Here is a 19,027-nt window from a genome sequence, read left to right on the forward strand (position 1 = left end):
ACCGGTTTTTGTTCATGTAAATAATTTAAAATATATCAAACGTATGTAAACATCTTTTTTTTAGAGTGTGATGATAATGAAATATAGCAAAATGAAGCGAAAAAATATTTATTTTGCTGTTTTTGTGTTCACATGCCACCAAGGTATTATCTGAAACCACATTCGCTGTGTGTGTGTGTGTGTGTGTGTGTGTGTGTGTGTGTGTGTGTGTGTGTGTGTGTGTGTGTGTGTTTATTTGTTCTAAATGTACCTCAAATGAACAAAAGTTAAAGTTTTTCATATTTAAATCAACATGGCCGTGGACAAATATGGAGCCTTTATGCAAATGTATGTTAATTATTAATAAAAACCAGACTCAACAAAGAGCATTAACACTAAATATTCTTGTAAATGTTTTAAACTAATTGTAAAAAAAGATAAAAAAAAAAGATCACCGATCGGAATATCTTGCTATGTTTCCACACGGACGGTTTTAATTGCTGGATGTGTGCATCATGGCGGATTATGGCGCTTGATCTGAGACTTGGCGCATTAGTAAAACAAAGAATTATATCAAATTATTTGACAGTGGGGTTTTTTTTTTTGGTATCGAAGTAAAGAAAGGATGTCAGGAATAAATGTGTTGCATTTATTTATATATTTATTTATGTATACTTTTAATATATATATATATATATATATATATATATATATATATATACAGTGAGGAAAATAAGTATTTGAACACCCTGCTATTTTGCAAGTTCTCCCACTTAGAAATCATGGAGTGGTCTAAAATTGTTATCGTAGGTGCATGTCCACTGTGAGAGACATAATCTAAAAAAAAAAATCCAGAAATCACAATGTATGATTTTTAAACTATTTATTTGTATGATACAGCTGCAAATAAGTATTTGAACACCTGAGAAAGTCAATGTTAATATTTGGTACAGTAGCATTTGTTTGAGGTCAAACGTTTCCTGTAGTTTTTCACCAGGTTTGCACACACTGCAGGAGGGATTTTGGCCCACTCCTCCACACAGATCTTCTCTAGATCAGTCAGGTTTCTGGCCTGTCGCTGAGAAACACGGAGTTTGAGCTCCCCCCAAAGATTCTCTATTGGGTTTAGGTCTGGAGACTGGCTAGGCCACGCCAGAACCTTGATATGCTTCTTACAGAGCCACTCCTTGGTTATCCTGGCTGTGTGCTTCGGGTCATTGTCACGTTGGAAGACCCAGCCTTGACCCATCTTCAATGCTCTAACTGAGGGAAGGAGGTTGTTCCCCAAAATCTCGCAGTACATGGCCCCGGTCATCCTCTCCTTAATACAGTGCAGTCGCCCTGTCCCATGTGCAGAAAAACACCCCCAAAGCATGATGCTACCACCCCCATGCTTCACAGTAGGGATGGTGTTCTTGGGATGGTACTCATCATTCTTCTTCCTCCAAACACGTTTAGTGAAATTATGACCCAAAAGTTCTATTTTGGTCGCATCTGACCACATGACTTTCTCCCATGACTCCTCTGGATCATCCAAATGGTCATTGGCAAACTTAAGACGTGCCTGGACATATGCTGGTTTAAGCAGGGGAACCTTCCATGCCATGCATGATTTCAAACCATGACGTCTTAGTGTATTACCAACAGTAACCTTGGAAACGGTGGTCTCAGCTCTTTTCAGGTCATTGACCAGCTCCTACCGTGTAGTTCTGGGCTGATTTCTCACCTTCCTTAGGATCATTGAGACCCCACGAGGTGATATCTTGCATGGAGCCCCAGTCCGAGGGAGATTGACAGTCATGTTTAGCTTCTTCCATTTCCTAATGATTGCTCCAACAGTGGACCTTTTTTCACCGAGCTGCTTGGCAATTTCCCCATAGCCCTTTCCAGCCTTGTGGAGGTGTACAATTTTGTCTCTAGTGTCTTTGGACAGCTCTTTGGTCTTGGCCATGTTAGTAGCTGGATTCTTACTGATTGTATGGGGTGTACAGGTGTCTTTATGCAGCTAACGACCTCAAACAGGTGCATCTAATTTAGGATAATAAATGTAGTGGAGGTGGACATTTTAAAGGCAGACTAACAGGTCTTTGAGGGTCAGAATTCTAGCTGATAGACAGGTGTTCAAATACTTATTTGCAGCTGTATCATACAAATAAATAGTTTAAAAATCATATATTGTGATTTCTGGATTTTTTTTTTTTTAGATTATGTCTCTCACAGTGGACATGCAACTACGATGACCATTTCAGACCCCTCCATGATTTCTAAGTGGGGGAACTTGCAAAATAGAAGGGTGTTCAAATACTTATTTTCCTCACTGTATATATATATATATATATATATATATATATATATATATATATATATATATATATATATATATATATAATTAAAAATTTGAAAACAGAAATGCATTAATCGTGAAATTTGACAGCCCTAACTTTCCATCATAACACTTTCCACAATTATCCACAATCATTGTGTGTGTGTGTGTGTGTGTGTGTGTGTGTGTGTGTGTGTGTGTGTGTGTGTGTGTGTGTGTGTGTGTGTGTGTGTGTCTGTGTGTGTGTCTGTGTGTGTGTGTTTGTGTGTGTTTGGACGGAAAGTTGCCTAATTTTATAATGAATGTATAATTGGATATACTTCCAACATGCAGCTGTACTGTCCTCTATATACAAACCTCATCATACAGCCATTACTGTCTAAATAACTGGCAACAAAAGTGAGTACACCCTAAATGAACATGTCAAAACTGTGTCCAAAGTATCAATATTTTGTGTTATGTAGCACTGCCTTAATCCTCCTGGGCATGGAATTCACCAGAGCTGCACAGGTTGTTGCTGGGATCCTCATCCACTCCTCCATAATGACATCACAGAGCTGCTGGATGTCAGACACATGGCACATCTCCACCTTCCGTTTGAGGATCCCCACAGGTGCTTAATAGGGTTTAGGTCTGAAGACATACTTGGCCAAACATACTTGGTTTATCTCTGTTTACCACAGGACATGGTTCCAGTAATTAATACTCTTGAACAGATTGTCTTCAGCAAACTGATTGTGGACTTTCTTGTGAGCCAGCTTCAGAAGAGGCTTCCATTAGTTTACTTTTTTAATACTGCTGGGTTTTAATATGTACTGCTATAATTAAACAAATCCCAGCTGATTACCCCATGGTGATACTTCACACACCCTTGGACAAAATGTTACTTTGTTATAAGTTAAAACTAATATATATCTTTGTTAGTTTATTGCTTCATCTTCAGCATAGTATAGAAGGCTGGCATGGTTTTTCTGGACGGTGGAAGGAAACCATGCACACAGAGTTCATGCACATGGTAACCTGAGATTACAGTAACCCAAGATCCAACCCAAGGAACTCTGACAAGGCAATGCTACTCGCTGCACCAGCAGCCCACCTTTAATGCATCAAAAACTTCATTATTTTCTCGATCTATCTATGTAAATGCTCTGAAATCCACAGGTGAATCCACTTAACATTCAAATCAAATGCAATATATTTAAAATCACAAAAAATATATATATATTTTTACTAAACAAATCTTTATTTGCCCAATTCAAATGTACAATTCTCAAGTTCCAATGCATGAACAGTAGGGATATCAGCAAACTCATCGCATCACTTAGTGCTGTGTCTTCTCTAAAAGCCATTTTTTAGTAATTAATAATTCATTATTAATTTAAAAAAATCAATGAGTGTGAACGGTAGCATCTTTGTCGTGATCCCTCTTTCGTCCATGGTCAAGTAGAGGAATTGCATATGAAATGTTCTCCAAAAAAGGTGAATGCATGTGATGAATTGTTGGTACCAGTATTAGAAAAACTGGTACCGATAAAGTGAACGTGGACGGCTTGTGGGCTGCGGTCCAAAGTCCAGGGTCTGTGGGTGGCCTTGACACCATTTTTACCATCATTGATTTTTTTGTGACAACGCTGCCGCCTACAGTTTTCAGTTTGTAAACAGTGGCATGGTCTGAACATGCCTGGGGAGCACTACTTTTCTTCGTTTCAGAAACCTTAACCAGTGTCAAGTGTCTTTAATACCACATTCTGATTTGTTTAGTTGGTGGACACATGAGTATTAGATTGGTATGTGGTTTTTGAGCATCCCATACAACATTGAGTCCCTATTTGCTCTTAAAGTATGCTGGGATGATGTTCTACAAGATTTTGGAACGTGCTTGTGGAGATTTTAGGTACTAGAAGACCTGGGGTGCTGTCAGCATTTGAATTCATCCAAAAGGTGTTCAGTAGGGTTGAGGTCAGAGCTCTATAGCAGGAGATCTTCCATTCAAACCTATAGAAATCATATATTCACGGAGCTGGCTTTGTGCAAAGGGTCACGCTGAAACAGATTTGGATCTCCTAGATCAAGGGAAGGGAACATTTCATGCCTACGGTATTCAAAGACATGCAATTGTGTGCCTTCAACATCGTATGGCTGAAACAAAATCAGTGTTCCAATAATTTTGACATAGAGTGTATCGCTAGATAAAATTTGTTTAACGTGTTGATTGTTAATCATTGATTTGTTCTTCAATAGCGAGAAATCTGTGGATACTGAAAGACTGGCACAATTTCAAACGTAGAAGAAACCATTTACCTTTTGTTTAAGCAAGTACGTTAGCATTTTTCCTTAAAAAGAGACTTACATTGATAAGCAGAATAAAAGAACTAGCCATGCCATTGCGTATATACATGAGATTCTACACATGCAATCCATTACCACGGGGAAAAACCTAAGAACCCAGACAGACTGCAATCTTAACTGGAGGCCTTTAAAAAAAAAGTTAATGTATTACATCATCATTATTGTCACCATTAAGCCATTAATATAATTGCCATAACTCTTATTTACATCAAACTGTAGTACCATAAAGAAGGGGGTAGTCAGGATAGAGAGAGATTACTTCATTACGTCATCTTACAACTGGGTTCAGAGAGTACAACCCTCTTTCTCTCACACACACCTTCTTTCCAAACCTCCTGCTGTATTTTACACCAGGGACTGTCAAGCTTTTTTTTTTTTCCCCCAGCCAGAGGCCTCTTTACCATTCAGAACTCCCCCTACTCACCTCCCCTGAGTTCGCTTTTAACCATGTATTAACCACGAATACGTGACTATCCGATTATTAGTCTTATTATTGAAATGTTTACCATAATGTCCTGCCATATGAACTGAAACAATTCTGCAGTCAGCTTGGTTTTCAAATTCAAAGTGGGAGAGATGGGGGGTGGGGGTGGGGGGGTTTCGGCATGGACCGAGACACACTGGTCTTTTGTTCGTTAGCTAGAATCTAGCAATGTAGGAAATTTCACAATTGATTATATTTAACTGAACCATTTAGTTACAAATCTATATATCTGTATGTCGATAAAACAAATGATAGTGCAGGTAGTTCCTTAACGAGTTACGATGGTTCGACTTTTTCAATTTTACAATGACGATACAAAATAGTTTCTAAAAACATCTGTACATTTAAGCAGCATTTCAATCTTCGTTCAATATACGACTCTCGGTGTTAGAGTGCCTATTTTTTGCTGTGTTTTCAAAGCCTGATTGTAGCTTTTGTCTCTCTCATTTAATCAGAGTTTCCAGACGCGGAAACAGAGCACGTCTGGCTCCGCCCTCCACTCGTGAACCAGCAGCGTTTATACGTTACGGTAGTGTAAATTGCTCTGTTCTGCTGAATTCTGTACTGTAATTTGTTTAATTATTAGCTGCGGCCCGGGTTCGATCCCCGGTCAGGGAACCAACCCTAGCCATTAGGGATGCACTCTTAGTGCCAGTCCCAAGCCCGGATAAATGGGGAGGGTTGCGTTAGGAAGGGCATCCAGCGTAAAAACGTGCCAAATCAAACATGCGGATGATCTGCTGTGGCGACCCCTAATGGGAGAAGCCGAAAGAAAGTTTATTAACTGTATACCACCCCATAACGACCACCATTTTTTTATGGGCTAGGCCATGTCTCGAGGTACAACATTTTCAAGTTACGATGGTGTCATTGTAACGCATCTCCATAGTAACCCATGGACTATAGACTATGCTAATGTGGTAATAATTGATGTTAACCAGACCTCGCAGGAGAGTGCGTTGGAATTGTAGGGACGATTTCTCCGTTTTTTTCCCGCCAGTTCGCAATCGAGTTATGAGTTTCAGTCAAAATGCATTTATTCCCAATCGGTGTAAGTGTACATATAGTTTGTTTATGGATGTGTCACGATTGAAATTTTTCATTGTCAGTGTTTTGTAGGAGCTAGTAAGCTTTCCATTACTGGAAAGTCTTCATAGTTCTCTGGTTTTATTTCTCACCACTGTGTTTTTTTGTCTTAGGATCTAAAAAATAAGTTTGCGTGCTGAGGAAACCACTGTTAACAGCTGCTATATTGTACCTAATGCTAATTTGTCTGAAGGTTGTAGAATATTATAGGGCAATAAATGATGTAATGTATGTAGGATGAATAAATAATACATTGGATTGGTACATTCATCAATCATTTGTCAACGACTATGATAAAACATGCTCATTTCTCCAGTAACGACACTGCTGCTGGCCCCATGCTTGCTATGGCAACACAGCACAACACAGACATTGCCTGGTCTGCTTACATCATTTGCTCTGTATACTGCTCATACTGTTTACTCCCTAAGCACCTTTTAATCTCGTGTAACATTTCCCAGCTCTCGTTTATCTCTCACCAAACACATACTGGTGTTTAGATAGTGTCAGATAAGAGTGTTTAAGAATGCTGTCATAGATTGGTTATTATTGGGTCTTGACTCAGACTTCCACAGACTTTCACCAAGGCTTGTGGGTAAAACCTCATGCCTTGGTGAAGAAGAACATTTACCTGGTCTATGGTTGCAGAACTTTGATGAGCCTAAGAATGCCGCTAACAGTGGGAATACACTCTGGATGGAATGCCAGTCTATTGCAAGAAAACACCCCCAAACACACACCTAGGGGCAATGCATGTTTTTTTGTTGGGGGAGGAAACCAGAAACCCCACACAGGGAGTAAATACACAAAAAAACCACCACACAGCTAGAAACCCAGGCTCAGGAGTTCTCACTGTGATAGAAAGAGACATAAAAACAAAACCTTGAGCAAACCTATTGTTCCTGATGTTTCAGTGAAACCCGTCAATGATGGGATAGTTCTTCCTAAGTCTCATGATGTTCATTCTGAAGTTCAGAGAACATTATTTGGCAGACCCCCTCATCCAGCTTTTATATGACTTACAATGATCTCATTTATTATCAGCTGGGAGTTAAGGGCCTTGATCAAGGGCCCCAGGAGTGCAACCTGCTGGTGCTGGGATGTGAACTTGCAGTTAGAAGTCAAATTACTGAACTACCACTTCTAAAGTCCACATTCCATTCAATAATCAATAATTAGAAATGCAAACCAAGTCACCATGAATGTTGTCAATTACTGTTAAAGTATCTCGTCACTAGTAAGCAAAATTGCAAGTTTATATCTCACAATTCTGCCTTTTTTCTCGGAATTCTGCCTTTTTTTCTCACAGTTCTGACTTTATCTCACAATTGTGAGTTTATATCTCGCAATTTTGCCTACTCTCTTTGCAATTGCGAGTTTATATCTCACAATTCTGACGTTCTTTTTCACAATTCTGACTTTCTCGCAATTGCAAATTTATATCTCACAAGTCTGCCTTTTTTCTCGCAATTCTGACTCTTGCAATTGCGAGTTTTTATCTCACAATTCTGCCTTTTTTTTGCAATTCTGCCTTTTCTCTATCACAATTGCGAGTTTATATCTCACAATTCTCACATTCTTTCTCGCAATTCTGACTTTCTCGCAATTGCAAGTTTATATCTCACAATTCTGCATTTTTTCCTCACAATTCTGCCGTTTACCTTACAATTCTGCCTTTTTTTCCACACAATTCTGCCTTTTTTCGCTCACAATTCTGCCTTTTTCCTCACAATTCTGCCTTTTTCCTCACAATTCTGCCTTTTCCACACAATTCTGCCTTTTTTCGCTCACAATTCTGCCTTTTTCCTCACAATTCTGCCTTTTCCTCACAATTCTGCCTTTTTTCGCTCACAATTCTGCCTTTTCCCTCACAATTCTGCCTTTTACCTCACAATTCTGCCTTTTTCCTCACAATTCTGCCTTTTTTTCTCGCAATTGCGAGTTTATGTTAAAAAATTTTGTCAGTTTTTATCACGCAATTCTGAGAAAAAAAAGACGCAATAACCTTTATGGCGGAAACGGGCTTCCATAGATTTATGATGTCATGCTAACGCTTAGCCGCGCCGCTTCTCTTGTTTACTTCCGGTTTCGGAGCGCTGATGAAATGAAACGAAATAAAACCCCGTTGCTTGACTATGACGTGTGGACAGTGAAGTGGACATTATCGCGCATTTATGGTAGAACAGACGCAGTTAAAAGCGTTTCAGGAGTCATAACTAAAGACAGCAGTCTTTAACGCCGTGAAGACGGTCAGCTTAGCCAACACAGAGCTTCAGCCTGAGAGAGAAACACAAGGTAAGCAGCAGGGACAGAGGGGGAAGAGCTCCAGCTTCATCAACTGCTTCAGCTGCAAGAGATATTTCACTCTTTCAAAAGTTCTTTAAAGTTATATTATTTTTATTTTAAACAGTTTCTTCACAGGTTGTGGAACAAATATGTAATTGTAAAATATTGATCTGTCTCAAACCTTTCAAACACTTTCTAGAAAGTTCCTGTAAAGTTCCTGTAAAGTTCCTGTATCCCCTCACCAATGAAATCCGTAAAATAACTTCCAATTCCGTAAAAAAAAAAATATAAACATGTTTATAAACTAATATTTTGCCATGAATATATATTCAGTTATTCTCAGTATCCTAGTTTTTCTTTCTGTTTTGCTTCCAGAAGTGTATGTTTATGTTAAAGTTTCTACCCAATCAGATTTCAGCCTTCACATGTTGCCAGTGGCAAAAAAAATCCGCCTCGAGGCCTTCAAAAGTGTGGGCACCTGTAATTTCAAATATATTCGAATGAAACTGTCGCTTCAACCAATCAGAATGCGACAGCAGGGGCCGTCTAGCAGGCGTCCAATAATGTCTGCATTTTTCTGAATCTGGAGCAAAATTTCTAATATATTTGTGTGAATTTTAGCTGTTTTTTTATTCTACAATGGCTGAAGAAGAAATCGATTTAGTAGAAAATACACTTACAAGGACGTTTCAACTTGCAGCGCTCTGTTTTCCTGCATTTCTCTATAACGTTGATGGTTTCTATAGCTATGGCATCATAACAATGATATTAAGAGGTGGGTTGATTCAGGCAGGGCATCACTTAATGCCTAGGTGTAAAATGCACGGCCCACCGCCGCTTCCTGAATCACCCACAATGGCATTAAGCTCTTTCCTTGTGTGGCGCATGCGGCGGCGCTTTATTCTCCGCTTTTTGTTACTTCCTAGCCCAGACACTGTTGAAAAAAATGTGTGTGTGGGACTCTCATTTACTCTCCGGGCATTCTGCGGTTTGTGCATCGCTCAGTCAGGGCATTCTTGACATTCCCAAGCCCTCACAGTAAGCAGAGCATGTTTTCATCTCTGTTCCGTGGTGTTTCCGCTGCCCTTTTGCCCTGGATGTGCCTGCATTGTGTGTGTGTGTGTGTTTGTGTGAGATTTGTGTAGGAGTTAGGGACGATGCCCGGCATGTGCCAAGGCACAGAAAGAATCCGGTGAATTCCAAAAATAAAATCCTCCAGTCTTCTTTGTGTGCGTGTTTCAATTAACACACGGCACGTCGTACTTTTTTATCAATTTACGGTAGCGGTTTAACGGTACACAAAGTTCACGGTTCTCTCAGTTTTTAAGTTACGCTTCAGTTCCATTTTTGTAAAATGCAAAACATAAAATCCTCTTCTTTCTTTTTTTTATAAACAGTTTATTATTATTAGCATTTGTAAACATTAACAATTTACATTTTGCAAACAATTTGAAATGAAATCCCTTTTTGGATAAATTGTTTATAAAATAATAATTTATAATATTTAATAAAAATTCAAATATATAAAAATGGAATAAATCTATTATATTTATTAAATTGCTACAAAATAAATTACATAAAATGAATGGACAAATTCAATTAAATAGTTTACATTTGTTAGACCCCATTTTGGTTATACAGATGCGTATATACAGTGGGTACGGAAAGTATTCAGACCCCCTTAAATTTTTCACTCTTTGTTATATTGCAGCTATTTGCTAAAATCATTTAGGTTCATTCTTCTTCCTCATGAATGTACACATAGCACCCCATACTGACAGAAAAACACAGAATTGTTGACATTGTTGCAGATTTATTAAAAAAGAAAAACTGAAATATCACATGGTCCTAAGTATTCAGACCCTTTGCTCAGTATTTAGTAGAAGCCCCCTTTTGATCTAATACAGCCAGGAGTCTTTTTGGGAAAGATGCAACAAGTCTTTCACACCTGGATTTGGGGATCCTCTGCCATTCCTCCTTGCAGGTCCTCTCCAGTTCTGTCAGGTTGGATGGTAAACGTTGGTGGACAGCCATTTTTAGGTCTCTCCAGAGATGCTCAATTGGGTTTAAGTCAGGGCTCTGGCTGGGCCATTCAAGAACAGTCACGGAGTTGTTGTGAAGCCACTCCATCGTTATTTTAGCTGTGTGCTTAGGGTCATTGTCTTGTTGGAAGGTAAACCTTCGGCCCAGTCTGAGGTCCAGAGCACTCTGGAGAAGGTTTTTGTCCAGGATATCCCTGTACTTGGCCGCATTCATCTTTCCCTCGATTGCAACCAGTCGTCCTGTCCCTGCAGCTGAAAAATGCTGAAAAATGATGCCACCACCATGCTTCACTGTTGGGACTGTATTGGACAGGTGATGAGCAGTGCCTGGTTTTCTCCACACATACCGCTTAGAATTAAGGCCAAAAAGTTCTATTTTGGTCTCATCAGAATCTTATTTCTCACCATCTTGGAGTCCTTCAGGTGTTTTTTAGCAAACTCCATGCGGGCTTTCATGTGTCTTACACTGAGGAGAGGCTTCCGTCGGGCCACTCTGCCATAAAGCCCCGACTGGTGGAGGGCTGCAGTGATGGTTGACTTTCTACAACTTTCTCCCATCTCCTGACTGCATCTCTGGAGCTCAGCCACAGTGATCTTTGGGTTCTTCTTTACCTCTCTCACCAAGGCTCTTCTCCCCCGATAGCTCAGTTTGGCCGGACGGCCAGCTCTAGGAAGGGTTCTGGTCGTCCCAAACGTCTTCCATTTGAGGATTATGGAGGCCACTGTGCTCTTAGGAACCTTAAGTGCAGCAGAAATCTTTTTGTAACCTTGGCCAGATCTGTGCCTTGCCACAATTTTGTCTCTGAGCTCTTCAGGCAGTTCCTTTGACCTCATGATTCTCATTTGCTCTGACATGCATTGTGATCTGGAAGGTCTTATATAGACAGGTGTGTGGCTTTCCTAATCAAGTCCAATCAGTATAATCAAACACAGCTGGACTCAAATGAAGGTGTAGAACCATCTCAAGGATGATCAGAAGAAATGGAAAGCACCTGAGTTAAATATATGAGTGTCACAGCAAATGGTCTGAATACTTAGGACCATGTGATATTTCAGTTTTTCTTTTTTAATAAATCTGCAACAATGTCAACAATTCTGTGTTTTTCTGTCAGTATGGGGAGCTGTGTGTACATTCATGAGGAAGAAGAATGAACCTAAAGGATTTTAGCAAATGGCTGCAATATAACAAAGAGTGAAAATTCAAGGGGGTCTGAATACTTTTCGTACCCACTGTAAGTGTGTGTTTTACATTTTAATATTTAATTTACTAAAGATATGGCAACATCCCTTCCATCCTCCGATATGTGGATTAATCAGAATCTCAATTATTTCGCGTGTTCGCGAACTCGTGTCCGTGAGTTTTTCATGCGATGTGGATTCTTTACCCCCAAACATTTATGTTTTCTACTTTATCAAAAATAACATTTGGTCACCTTCCTACCAATCAGAACACAGCATTCAGCTGTGCTGGGGATATATAAGGAGTGTGTGTTTTGTTTTAGATGCGTACCAGACAGCGAGGCTCTCATCTTGGCCTGCTCCTGCTGGCGTCTCAGGTGTTTCAGCTCGGCATAGACAACATCCCTCCGGCTACGTTAGCCACGCTTGGTCTCAATGTCTACCTCTTCCTGTTTCCTGTCAAGCCCCTCTTACAGGTCGTGTATACGATACGAAGCATCGATTAAATAGCCAGGAAAAGGTAATCGGTTGCACGCAATGATGTTGTTGTGTGTGTGTTTAGACGTGTGTGAGTGTACAGCAGGCCTACTGGGCTGCGGACTGGCATCGCCTTTTGTTGTCCCCTTTCCACCATGTCGACGACTGGCACCTCTACTTCAACATGGTCTCCTTCCTCTGGAAAGGCGTCAACCTGGAGCGCAGGCTCGGCACCGCCTGGTTCGCCTACCTCCTGTCCGTGTTCTCCCTGCTCACCGGATTGGTCTATCTGCTCCTAGAGGCGGTGCTGACGGAGCTCCTGGATGATTTCTCGTTTAGCATGCAGTGTGCCGTGGGCTTTTCAGGTCAGTACTTGCGTCAAATTTTCTAATATAACAATGAAATTTCACGATACGTAGTAACGAAACGGTGTGTTTCTCGCTTGCCGCAGGTGTTCTCTTCGGACTGAAAGTCGTCAACAATTATTATAACCCAGGTGGATCCACGTACATCATGGGGCTTCCTGTAGCCAAACGCTACGCCTGCTGGGTGGAGCTAGTCCTCATTCACATAATGAACCCAGGGTAAGACACACACACTATATCTGCTAGTACTACTACTTAGAAACGTTCCATGGGAATTTACGGGAATTCATTGGAATAAACCGTGAATTTTTTAATTTCAGGTTAGCCTATAACAGGGAACCTTAATGTAGTTGGAATAAAATCACATGCGCACAGCACACTTAACGCAGCGCTACTGAGGCCACACCCCCTGCATGCACTGCGCATTCCTCCATCACATAACAGATTTAGAAAATGAAACGTTTGTTTATGACACAGTTCCTGTAAATTCCCATCAATTTAATATTCCAACTTGGATGTTTCCAAAATTCCCTTTCCTGAGGGAATTCCAATTTACTGGGACTGGTCGGCGCCTTTGCAACCTTACTACTAAATATATAAATCCATAAACTTAGAAACAACACACAACCGGAAACGTGTCCCCGTAAGACAATGCAGATTATTCAAATGCTGGTTAATATCCTATAAGAACACATATTTTTATACCACACTGATTTGCCAAACCACTTCCAATGTAAAACATCCATAGAACAAGTCAGCTCATGTTATCTCTAAGTGTATGTGTAATTATAACCTTCCAGACCTTTCTTCAGTTTGTGTGGGAAAGTTTCTGTGTGTCTCGCAGCATAATTACAGTGTATCACTCGAAGAAGCATGTGAGGGTCAGTGCATAGACAGGTTTAAACCTGTACACACTCACACACGCTGTCTTTTTATTTTTTTCTACAGGACCTCATTTGTTGGGCACCTGGCTGGCATTGTAGTGGGGCTGCTTTACACTACTGGTCCCCTTAAAACACTAATGGAAATGTGTGCAGGTGCGTGTACAAGTTGCGCCTTCGACAACCTTTGACATACTGCATGAATGATTGTATAGAAATCGCATGAACATACACACTCACAGAAGGTGGTATTTATCTTGGAATCAATCTCTCCACTTTCCATACCTTTTTCATGGCAGGCACTGCCATAGCAGAAGGGACACAATTCCCCTGCCCCCTAACTCCTGACATTTCAAAGTGTTGTTTTTTTTCTTTTGGCCCTAGAATAGAACCGTTGTCGCAGGCCAACACCGGCACCCACATCGTATGAATGGAAAAGCCCCCATGTCACATGAATGGAAAAAGCCACCATAGTAGTTTAGTCTCTAAACACATTTTCATAAACAAATCTGCTTCGATCCCACAGGTTTTGTTAGTGGTCATGGAAACTACGGCAGGCCTCGCACCTATTATAACTCTTCGGGTAAGAACGTGAAGCCTGTTCTGTCAACTTTTGAGTTTCGTGTTCGATTTGAATGTTTTACTAATGTTAGAATTATTTATTGCGCCGAAATTCACCATAACAGAAAGCTTAATCCCCTCTTTCGGGGGTCCCCAAACTTCTTTCTGTGAGGGCCGCATATTTTATTCTTTCTTTAATGCGAGGAACCCGGTCGTTCTGTAACAGAAATTACAGGGCCGGAGTGACTACTAGTGTCGAGATTTTATTATGATTTAAAAAATATTTATTATACCTCCTAATGTTCGGTTAGTTTATTATTTTATATTGATTGCTGGTGGGCGAATCTAACAAATAGCTACGTTAATAGCTAGAGGTTGACCAAAAGTGGATTTATTTTTACCAATACTGGTAGCTAGGTTGGATCGTACTTCCCAAAACCCAAATAATTAACCTATACTTTTTAAAATGGATACAGGATTAAAAAAAAAAAAAAAAAAAAAACTCGCACTCCATGTTAAATTGTACTGAACTTTATTTCAAGAATAAAACAAAAAAACAGCACTGTGTGAAAATTAAATCGATATGAATCATTAAAACTGATACAATTACCAAATTATAAATAAAAAAATTCAGCGCACTCCGTGCAGCGTGCCGTCTTGCATGTAAAAACAAACAGAACATGGCATCAGTGATTCCCCCCTAGAGGTCGCTCTCGTAATGACAGTGGACCAGAAAGCTGGAAAAACTACCGCTTTGGATTTTTGCTGATAGTCTCAGCAACCTATCGGTGCCTCAACCTCTATTAACGAGGGAAATTTGAGTTTAGAAAGCCAACATTTATTGGTAAATACAGATATGATATGAGTAAAACATATATTTGGAAATTTTTATTAAATTAAAATTAAATGAAAACATTTTTTGATCAAAATACATTTTCCAAACATGTCTCTGGCATTGTCCAAATTTATTTGGGTGTGAGTTGTGTTGTTTGGGGACCCCTGTCCTATTTGCTTACAGCAATTAACATTTTAAGTAGGGTAGAATTGCATAGCTGCCATGATGGTATCTGAATTGAAGCTTTACCCCATCCTAGATTCTGCATTTTTGACCGATGCACCTGATACTTCGTCGTGTAACAATAAAGGTTTAAAAGTGGGCATATCTAATTTGACCATGTTCTAGACAAGGATTTTATTCTGTGTAGGGTATAGCGGGTATAGAATGCCCTACACACCGAACAGATCGCCCTATGATGGCCAGGGTTTCTATAGCCGAGTCGCGCCATCGGCACCCCCTCAGCACCTGTACACAGCCGGTCTGTCGGAGCGGGAGCAGTACGAAGCAGCCATTATTGCCAGCCTGCAAGACCAAGGTCAGGAGGTTTTCTGCATCGATAAAAACCCATGTGATGTTGGTTTGAATGGTTTTGAATTAAATTGCAATCAATGAAGGCAATACAACATTTTACATTTACATTTATTGCATTTGGAAGATGCCCTTATCCACAGTGACTTCTCATTCATACAGCTGAACAGCTATGGACTTCAAGGCCTTGCTTAGGAGCCCAGGAGTGGTAGCTTGGTGTGGCTGTGATTTGAACTTGCGACCTTCTGATCCAAAGTCCAATGCCTTCACCATATACAAGGACTCCACTGGTATAAATAAATACTGGTATTGCAAATAATCGGCTATCAAAAAGGCCCACATGGCAACCAGGATTAGCCTTGCTCAATACCTGGCAACCTGGAGTAAACACACAACTTTGCCGAACCCAATTGCTGAATATACAGTGTTCCAGATAGACTCCATAAGCCTGTTTACTTGTATCAGCTATTAAATCTCAGACAATACAGCTAGTCGAGGTGGAACTTGTGCCTTTTTTGGTTTGAACTCTTGCGTTTGATGGTGGTCGTCTATGAACTTTGAACAAATACGAGTATAACCACTTTAAGTTTATCCCCAAAGAAATATACTCCTTGTATAAGAGTGAAACTTTGAGAGGATCCAGACTCAGAAGGGAACCCGTACTCATCTGGGTGACACCGAATGTCCATTCATTATAGATCCATCATTGTTGATGTCAATTCTAGTTCTGCACTATTGTAGCATACTGCTAATATTCATCACAGTCCAAATCCATACTGTAGTTTTTTAGTTGCTCGGTAACTTCATGGATTTTTATGCTGTTCATATGGAACCATCCTCAGCTGGTCTCCATCTGAAGAGATAGGGCGTGAGGATGAATCAGCAAATCCAGAAAGAGGAAAGGGACAGGATCACTGGTACCTCAGGAGCATCTTTAAAATTTACTGTGTGGTCAGGAGGCAAAACTCTCCAAATCATTTGGCCAAATGAAATGCAACTGAACAGGTTGATGAATTTGCGTGTTGGTTTTATCCAACAAGGGTGCTGAAAGATAGTTTTTCCAGTGTGTTTCAGAGGCAAGAATTAAATACCTCCCAAGCCCTTGTGCTGAAGTCTTGTTCAGGCAGATGGTACTTGTTTTTCCAGACTAGCACTGGTTTTGATGCCAGCAAATTTGCTTTCTTGCATGCATTTACAACTTTTTAAAATTAATTACTGTTATTTTTCCTATAGCTTAGAGTGCTACCTGTAAGATGTCTCTCCCCATTGTTCCTGGGGTAAGACCTGGTTTAACTGGTGTACCATTGAATATGCCTCAAACCATATTCAGTTCGGTGCCTCACGGATTTTTGCATGGTCATGAGACCATTTATGTTTGCATTTATGTCTATTTAACATTAGAGCATCTGCATTTTCCATTGCCACAAGGTTGCACTTCGTTGCCATTTTGCAAGGGCATAAGGGCACTTTTAGTAGACTTGATACCTATGCAGTCACTCAAATGGGTGGCTACTCCCAAATGGATTAGGCATTTGATCAGGTTCACTGTTGATGAGTAGCTCAGTGGTTAGGGCATTGGACTCTGGATCAGTAGGTCAGAAGTTCAAATCTCAGCATTACCAAGCTGCCACTGCTAAGACCTTTGAGCAAGGCCCTAAACCATTAGTTGCCAAATACCAAAATTAAAATTTGTTTGTACTTACAGTGAATTTTTTTTCACTTCATACTGAACAATGTAATTTTCTGAGACATTAGTTTGTCTATGCCACCACCTACAGGCCATATGGAAACTTGACCAAGCATTTAAATGTGTGTCCCGCAGGAGGCCGCCCTCAGAGTCGACCGCAGTACGGGTTCAACGCCAACTCCGAGCCCAACACAGAGGAAATCCGTCGGCACCGACTTCAGATGTTTGAGAGTTAATGCAAAAAACACAAACCTTAAGGCTTTTAAATATTTACAACAACCATTCAGGAGGACAGTTGGGTTCTTTCAGGTTCACTCCTGTGTAACCGATGGACGCTGAAGATTCTATTTACAGTATAAAAGTTGAAATGGAATAAAGTGTACTTCTAATAGAACTTTATGCCATTTTACATATCACTAAAATACTAATATCTGTCAAAGGTGTTTTTTTTTTTTCCAGAATATGCACTTTTTCAGAAGTTGGAATTGAAAATTCAGCCATAAGTCACAATAATTTGCACTGAAATGCTTTTGCTAAGCTGTTTTACTGTTTTACTGTTTTACTACTGGTGAAACTTTATTTTTGTAAATAAATCCAACAATATGGTATGTATCTTAACCTAAGAAGTTCCTCACAGTTTTTCTTGATTAGTCTCCAAGCAAATGCTACACTAGACGGACAAACAATTGTGGAAACCGCACCATAAGATGCTGTAGAAGGTTTAGGTCCTATAACAAGTGAACTACTGTAGTTTCCCCACGTATCTGTACTTTACGTTTGGGGAGACTTTAACTTAGTTAATAATTTCAGTCAAATAACCACATTTAGCAAAATCAGTCTTTCCTTTTTTATTTATTTGTGGATTAAAAACTTAACTGGTCAACCACACAGCAAGCAACCAATCAGGGTCGAGCACCTGCCCTGTTTTGATTTGATTGCCGCTTGACAGTATCTACTTCTCCCCAACATAAAGTTCAGCATCAGCACGCAGAACATTTTAAGAGGAATAAACGACGGAAGAAACTTCTGACTCGAACTCGCCACGACACCCATATACTATTCATGGTCTGTGTACTTCGTCCACCACTGCATATACTGTAACAACACATTGAATACAATTTTGAGTGGTGCTTCTTATTGACGAAAAGCTGTATTTAAGGAACTGTCAATGCCCATGAATATTGATGTCTTCTGTACCTGAGGAGAAAAGGGTAAAATATACCTGTGGAGACCTGTGGGAAGTGGTAGCTCGGTGGTTAAAATGCTCGCCTTCCGGTCAGAAGGAGGTAAAAAATAGTATAAATAAGTTGCTCTGAACAATGGTGTTTGCAAGCCATTAAATGCAACTTCACACGGATAAAACGGTACATCAGTACATTATGCATTTTGCTCACTATTGCTAGTTCGAGGATGAATTCCCAAGCTAGCCGAAGTTCTGCCGATGAGTGCAGCTAGAAGACTGTTTATCAGTATACGCTAAGGTTAGGTTGAGTAGCTCGAAAAGCCAACTTGATGGCTAGCTGGCTACATCAAGGATTGATGTGCCAAAAATAAATCATAATTTTAGCTAGCTTCTGACTCTACAATCGTTCACTTGAGCATTAGCTAGGAGTCAAGAAAGAGGAGTCATCATTCAGTGATTTAAGTTTTTTATTTTGCAATGTTTGCTGTTTTCGAAATGTATTTGAAATATTTTATACTTTGATAGACAGAATGAGAAATGGATTGAAGGTTATCTCAATACAGTTGTATACAATGATGAGAGGTAAAAAATAAAAAAAAATAAAAAAAAAAAAATATATATATATATATATATATATATATATATATATATATATATATGTATGTATATATATATATATATATATATATATATATATATATATATATATATATATATATATATATATATATATGAAAAGAAGCAATACAATATACCAGCCAAGAAAAATTACAAAGGTC

At 39.6% G+C, this 19,027-nt stretch overlaps 1 protein-coding gene and 1 long non-coding RNA gene across 6 annotated transcripts; both read left to right on the forward strand.

Moving 5' to 3' along the window:
* Positions 1-8,251: 8,251 nt before the first annotated feature.
* rhbdd1 (rhomboid domain containing 1) lies at positions 8,252-17,685 on the forward strand. Of its 5 annotated transcripts, none has more exons than XM_083547691.1 (9): positions 8,252-8,516; positions 12,052-12,204; positions 12,291-12,570; positions 12,657-12,789; positions 13,519-13,607; positions 13,978-14,034; positions 15,218-15,236; positions 15,294-15,385; positions 17,201-17,441. In XM_083547691.1, exons 2-9 carry the CDS (start codon positions 12,052-12,054, stop codon positions 17,299-17,301), a joined length of 924 nt encoding a protein of 307 aa, XP_083403817.1. In that variant the 5' UTR covers positions 8,252-8,516; the 3' UTR covers positions 17,302-17,441. The 5 variants fall into 5 exon arrangements, with proteins under 5 accessions (XP_083403817.1, XP_083403815.1, XP_083403819.1 ...); XM_083547690.1 differs by adding an exon at positions 9,301-10,165 and having other exon boundaries at positions 8,287-9,258; positions 11,787-12,204; positions 15,218-15,385; positions 17,201-17,685; XM_083547689.1 differs by having other exon boundaries at positions 15,218-15,385; positions 17,201-17,685.
* LOC310729500 lies at positions 16,824-17,078 on the forward strand. The gene is made up of 2 exons (XR_014534575.1): positions 16,824-16,941; positions 16,973-17,078. It is a non-coding gene; the product is annotated as an uncharacterized lncRNA (long non-coding RNA).
* Positions 17,686-19,027: the final 1,342 nt, after the last annotated feature.

This window comes from Silurus aristotelis, assembly GCF_946808225.1.
Source record: "Silurus aristotelis genome assembly, chromosome: 8".
Lineage (NCBI taxonomy): Eukaryota > Metazoa > Chordata > Actinopteri > Siluriformes > Siluridae > Silurus > Silurus aristotelis.

Coding starts and splice junctions, on each gene's coding strand:
- rhbdd1 (XM_083547689.1), top strand. CDS start 12,052: ATGCGTACCAGACAGCGAGGCTCTCATCTTGGCCTGCTCCTGCTGGCG. Junction 12,790..13,518: donor ATTCACATAATGAACCCAGG/GTAAGACACACA, acceptor TTTTTTCTACAG/GACCTCATTTGTTGGGCACC. Junction 13,608..13,977: donor ACTAATGGAAATGTGTGCAG/GTGCGTGTACAA, acceptor TCGATCCCACAG/GTTTTGTTAGTGGTCATGGA.